The sequence below is a fragment of the Cyphomyrmex costatus genome, unplaced genomic scaffold (assembly GCF_001594065.2).
Source record: "Cyphomyrmex costatus isolate MS0001 unplaced genomic scaffold, Ccosl1.0 scaffold189, whole genome shotgun sequence".
Classification (NCBI taxonomy): Eukaryota; Metazoa; Arthropoda; class Insecta; order Hymenoptera; family Formicidae; genus Cyphomyrmex; species Cyphomyrmex costatus.
Window position 1 is genome coordinate 1,379,915 of NW_017275921.1, and position 6,310 is coordinate 1,386,224.

General features: G+C 34.3%; 1 protein-coding gene across 1 annotated transcript; it reads left to right on the top strand.

Annotated features, from left to right (window-relative positions):
• LOC108772409 (uncharacterized) lies at positions 1-4,546 on the top strand. Its single transcript, XM_018537930.1, has 10 exons — positions 1-316; positions 1,257-1,337; positions 1,432-1,480; positions 1,564-1,648; positions 1,729-1,866; positions 1,965-2,156; positions 2,222-2,364; positions 2,454-2,947; positions 3,287-3,677; positions 3,948-4,546. Exons 1-10 carry the CDS (start codon positions 206-208, stop codon positions 4,544-4,546), a joined length of 2,283 nt encoding a protein of 760 aa, XP_018393432.1. The 5' UTR covers positions 1-205.
• The last annotated feature ends 1,764 nt before the right edge of the window (positions 4,547-6,310 follow it).

The window sequence follows — 6,310 nt, forward strand, 5'->3', positions numbered from 1 at the left end:
TTTCGTAATTCACGTACTACGAGAAAGCGAGGATAAATAAACATACGTGAAGGTATTCATCAGTCGTTATTAATTAGCGTGCACCGCTGCGCATCAGTATTCAGTATTCATGTTTTGTCACCGCAGGCGATATTGACAATGCGTGTGGCTACATATACACGTATGTAACTCGCGCGAGTTACTCCGGACATTGTTACGCGAGATTATGGGCAGAATAACGCGGAGATCCACCGACCAAGAGAAGCCGCAGAGGAAACGACGGAAGAAGGACCTCGATAAGTTACACTCGAGGATCCTGCAGGCCAAGCGGAAGCTGGTAGGTCGTGTTTTTTCGACTCCACTTCGATCCTTGAGATGACTACGACCTTGACGCACTAAACATCCCAAGGACGACGAAGATACTTAGGCTCCTTTTAGTAATACACATGATTATTTAAAAATTAAAGGTTACCAAGAAATTCATGAATGAATTTTATTAATGAATTTCTTAATAACCTTTAATCTTTAGATAACCATGTATTAGGTCTGTTTTCTGTAACTGAACTTTAATATACTTGCACTTTTAGAATTTGGAGTAAAGTAAATTTAATTAAATAAGAGAAAGCCTAAGATGAAATATATATATATATATATATATACATGTGTGTGTATGTGTGTTTGCGATTTTGGTGAAAACGAGGAAGAAAGTTTGCAGTGCAAAAATAAAAAACAGACCTATTGTGTGAAAACAAGTCGCGAATGTAGCGATACTCCATACATGTGATAGATTCGTTAAATGTGATAGTCGCGCTCGTTGCATAAGCATGATCTTTTCACTACAATGCTTTCTGATTCACGATTAGATTTTTGTATGCAAAAAGCGACGATATCTCTGCGATTATCGGCAGACGCCGTTTCAAAAAGTGCCGCGCTGGTTAGAGTTAGGTGGCGTGGAGACGCGCGCGGTAGCTTCCGTAAGTGTTAGGTTAGTATCAACGTCGGGTGTTTACTGGCATTGTTTACCGGTCCTCGTGAACGGTAATCCCTTCGTTTGCGTAGCTCGATCGAGACCATTAACATGCGTTATGCTCTCAGTGAAGTTTAGCTAAGATCGTGGCCAAGTAATCTCGTAGAACTCTCGTAATCTGCGAAACTGCCTTCTAGAAAGAGAGAACTTTTTTATACTTTTAAGTTACTGCTGGAAGAAATGTAATTTGCATTATTTTTGATGATATTATTCTTGTGATTGATATAATATAGCTTGGAATTTATTACAGGATGATTTTGGAAAGAGTGATAAGAAAGAACAGAAAAAGCAAGGCCGATCAAAAATCTGCAATAGACTTTTGCCAGAACTTGTGAGTAATATTATCTAATATATATAATCCTGTTTTTATTATCTCAATAATATTCCTATTATTTATTACATATATCTGAACACTATTGTTCCAGGCCTCTGGCATATACAGAAATGGTACAAAGGGTAAAGATGTCCAAAAAGGTAATATCCATATTGAAACTCATTTATTCTAACAAGCAGAATGAAATGATACGATTGCTTTAATCTGTTGTAATATTTTACAGCAGAAACAATGGAAAATACATACCATAAAGCCCGGCTAAATGCAGATGCGTTGAAACTTCTCAATGGCGATACTCCTAAATCCAAGTAAATAAATTACTGATTTATAAGTTTGATATAACGTATCACAAATTGCTAAATATTGATTTCTACATGTTATTTTACAGGGATATAACAGGGATACCAGTAAAGAATGAAACTGCTAAACAATCAGCAAATAAAGATTGTATAAAAAATACTTTAGAATTGGAATTGGTTGACCTGTGTAATCAGGAGCTAAGTCCTATTTTAGGAAAAAGTCAAAGGTATGTTTGTTATTTTAAATAAAAAGGTGTGTAAAACTTGTTTTATATAAATATAGAAAAGGTTTTATCTAAAGATTGCACACATATTAATATTACAGTCAAAATCAGAAGCTGTATCTTGCTAAAAAGAAAGGTGAAGAAAATATCTTCGAAGACACAGATTTCAGTAAAACTAAAAAACAAAATATCAATAACAAATCAAGACATGTTCAAAAAGAAGATATATGTAAACGAAGACTGTTCCAAAATGATAGAGAGCTGTTAGAAACTATTACTACTACTTCAACAGAGTAAGTAACATGATTATTAAGTCCTAATAAAAAAAATATTGTATTATGATAATCAAATATTTTAGAATATTTGATGACACTGACCTTACAAACGAAAAAAAAACTAACGACAAAGATTTATTGTGTGACCCATTAAGTCGCTATATGGAATTCTGCAAAATCTCTGCTAAAAATTTTGAAGCAGATGTTCTACCAAATTATCCCTCAGGTATATTATATATATTTAGAGTAATTGTATAACCTGTGATTATTTATCTTATCCAGTAATTTATTAATTATAACTATTATTTGTAATAGATCCTCTTACATCAACAATTAATAAATTAAAACATGCTTATGCTGATTCTTTTCGTCAACAACTTTTGCGCAGAAAGAAAAAACAAGAATTGGAAAATCTAGATTCTACATACTCTGTAGAACATCAAGCTTGTGTATCTTCGGATATTTCGCAATTATCACCTGTTGAATTCGAAGTTCCTAAGTGTAGCGAAAACCATACTATCGCAGCTCGTCTTCAAGAAGGTCTACTTCACAAAGATAACAAATCCCATTTAGTACAAGATACTAAGCTTAAAAAACACGATGGCACAATGGGTTTTAGTTTTTCTTGTTTATTACGAAAAACTGTTACAAATAACACAAATGGTCCCGTTGTCGAAAATTGCGAAAATAACGATAATCAGTACTCGAAACAATCTGAAAACGTTTGTCAACTTGCGAAATCAACAAATCTTTTTGTCATAAACGAAAAAGATTTAGCACAATTGGATTCTCAGAAAAATCCTAACTGCGTTGATCATTTTTGTAAAAATGAACGGCATGATAAAGATAATTTTTATATTGACATTCCTAATTATAAAAATTCACAACACATTGATAATGATTTAATACTTTTAGAAAAATCAATATTTTTAAGTGATCCTGTATTATCAAAGAGACAGTTTTCAAACGATTATTGCCGTGAAAAATTACCGATTACCGTTCCCAACAATTGTGCACTGAACAATGTACCTAAAAAATATGATAACCGAACAGTAAATAAGTGTGATGTGAAGAATGTTAAACGAGTACCTACCATCCTACGTCGATGTATCGATATTCCCATTAATAAGTCTAATCATGTTGTACAGATTAATGGTGATGTGGAAGGCTTATCTAAAAAATATGAAACTAATCTATTTAATAGAAGCAACGGTATCGAAAAAGAATTATGTAAAACTGCACTTCCAAATTCATTCAAAAATCTTTCTACGCCTAGGATTGTAAACGCGATGATTGATCAAACTAAAATATTAGAGCCTCAAATTGGATCGATGAAAATAAAAGATTCGCAAGAATCTCAAGTCGAACAATTTAATATAAATATGCATCCAAAGGAATATAACGAAAGAAATGAATGTTACCGATACAATGATTCTTTGTATCCGCGATCTTTTAAAGTTTCATGTAATACAAATGCGTGTGCTGAAAAATTACTTCAAGAACAAATCTCATCAGACATAAGAAAACATCATCATTCAAGTAATTATCATTCGATTAATTACCTTCGAAACGCAAGTTTATCTAATTCCAACGTAGAGCCAACAAAACAGTTTCCTGAACAAACTAAATTACATGTGTACGAAGCCAACAAGCAAGAGCTTTATAGAAAAAATATTCGTGATCAAAATCAAAATATCCTTTTTAATAATATTAGCGACAGAGTAATACCGTCAATAAATATTGCCCAAAATATTCAAGCCGAAAAAAGATCTATAGAATCATGTCAGGAAAATCGATTTGGTAAAACAGACTTAAAGTATACCAAGAATCAAATTAATGAAAATGCGTGTCATTGCAACGAACAATATATTTATTTCGATTCTGCCAATTGTCCACGTAAATATAAGGAACAAGCGCATCAATTTCATAAAGAAATTGCACAGCCTGAAAGTTTATACGACACAAGAGGCTATAATAACAGCGTAGATAATTGCGTTAATTTGTCTAACTCTACGCAAAATGTGCCGTTGTTAACACTGAGGCAAAAAGATGATTTATATATGTATCCAAAAGCGATCGACGATCAGCATCGCGCAGTGTTACTGCAAAATGTCACTCAACCTGTAAAATACTTAGCTGTCGACAATGGTTCGAACATCCAAAAAATTCCTGTATATATAAATGACAGAAGTGTTAGAGTTGCGGAAAATGTCCCGTTGAAGGTAATAGCTGTAATGGATCCAAGTATCCAAACAAAAGCATTTCCGCAAGAAATTGCAACGAAGGTAGTATCATTACAAACAGATAATTTACACTTTAATAATTTTGTAACACGTAAGATAAACGATCAGTCTTACGTAAAGCATTTAGATTCTGTGAACGCGATATTGTTAAATTCAGATTTATAATCTAATAATATATGGTATCCTCCGAATTTGTAATGTATACATAATTACAAGTACACCGTAGTTCACACATAGTTGATCGTAGCGACACAGCACATCGATCATATTTCTTGCAAGAAATATTGTAATTTGCAAGAGATGCGCGTGTTTTCCCTTTTCATACATATAAACATTTGTTATTATGATAAAGTTATAAGTCTGCCTAGAAAGACAACATTATGTCTACTTATTTTATAGACTAAATATTTTGTGGAAAGATAGGAACCTCTTGGATAGAGGTATGTTTCGCGAATAAGAGGTATATATATTTTCATAAATGCTTTATGATATTTGTTAATAATTGATACACACTACATAATATATATGTATGTGTGTGCGCGCGCGCGCGCGCGCGTGTGTATGTGAGTGCATTTTTGCTTATTTATCTTTCTACAAATGTGAAAGATAATATACTTCTAGTACTAAATATTTTCTTAACGAATAATTAATATTTGATTTGGTATGGAAAATGAAAGTACAAAACTGCCTGTGATAGTTGGAACATATATGTATTATTATGTTACCGTTAAGTCATAATTCTTGGACATCAAATGTTTAACATAGGAGAAATTCATTTTCGTCAATCTCACAGCAATATCGATACATATATTAGTGAATTTCTGAATAAGTGTGATAAAGGCTTGTAAATAAATGACGCAGAACGCAAAGTGTATACGGCAGCAAGATGGCTTGCTAATAAATTCCTAATATTTCCTAACTCGTTAGTTCGGAGCGGGTTAATTGTGAAGCGCAATTAATTTTTCACAAGAATCTTCTGCTGAAAGCACTCGCTTTGCTTGTTATTTTTTCCAGTAAATTCGAAATAAATATTTAGAGATATCGACATGACAACATAGAGCGTGCACAAGGCGAGAAGGAGACGTCTCTTCGTGACGGTACGCGATACCAGAAGACCGGATCGACGTTGATTCCATTATTATTACGATTCGCTTTAACGCGTCAACGTCATGCGGAGCGGTTTGATTAAACGCGAGTACATTTTCTTTTACAATCACTTAGGAAGTACTCTAGGAGGAAGTCTCTAGGTACACGTGCCCGTTCCTTGCCAAACGATACGATCGTTCGTTCCTACCGGTTCGGCGCGCGACGGCGAAGCCGCGTGTTTACTCTGGGAATGAAGTAAATAGATCTCAGTCTTCAAAATTACTTTATTGTACCAAAATAAAGTCGTTAAAGAGTTAATTACGATCTCGCGGAAATCGCTCAATATGAAATCGTAATACATCATCTGTGTGTTGGTATTATATAGCTGGTAGATACTTATAGAACTGAAATTATCCAAGTCGGGTATTTTCGTGCGCCATACACAGCGGCGTTAAAATGCCATAACTCTCTTACGAACTTTATTTATAACATCCTAAAAGTTCGGACTTAATTTGTACTTTATGTGAGGATATCTTGGTTACGATAGACCTTGCTAACCGATTTTTAGTGTAGTTAGAACCATGCCGTGTCCTCTCGGAGATTAAGTCGAGCGGCCGTATTCTCTTCTAGGAAAGAGAGAAGGGGAGGAAGAGGGAGAGAAAAAGAGAAAAACAGGGGATGATAGCAAAAGAGAGGAACAGAGAAAGAAAGAGAGAGAAAGAGAGGAGGAGACAGAGCGAGAAATAGAGAGAAAGGAGGTAATGTGTGTGAGAGAGAGAGAGCGAGAGAGAGAGAGAGAGAGAGAGAGAGAGAGAGAGAGAGAGAGAGAGAGAGAGAGAGAGG

Bases quoted from the DNA above. Each gene is read 5' to 3' on its own strand.
- LOC108772409 (XM_018537930.1), top strand. From the start codon at position 206: ATGGGCAGAATAACGCGGAGATCCACCGACCAAGAGAAGCCGCAGAGG. The intron at 317-1,256 runs GTAGGTCGTGTT...AATTTATTACAG, and splicing joins TGCAGGCCAAGCGGAAGCTG to GATGATTTTGGAAAGAGTGA. The intron at 1,481-1,563 runs GTAATATCCATA...AATATTTTACAG, and splicing joins GGGTAAAGATGTCCAAAAAG to CAGAAACAATGGAAAATACA.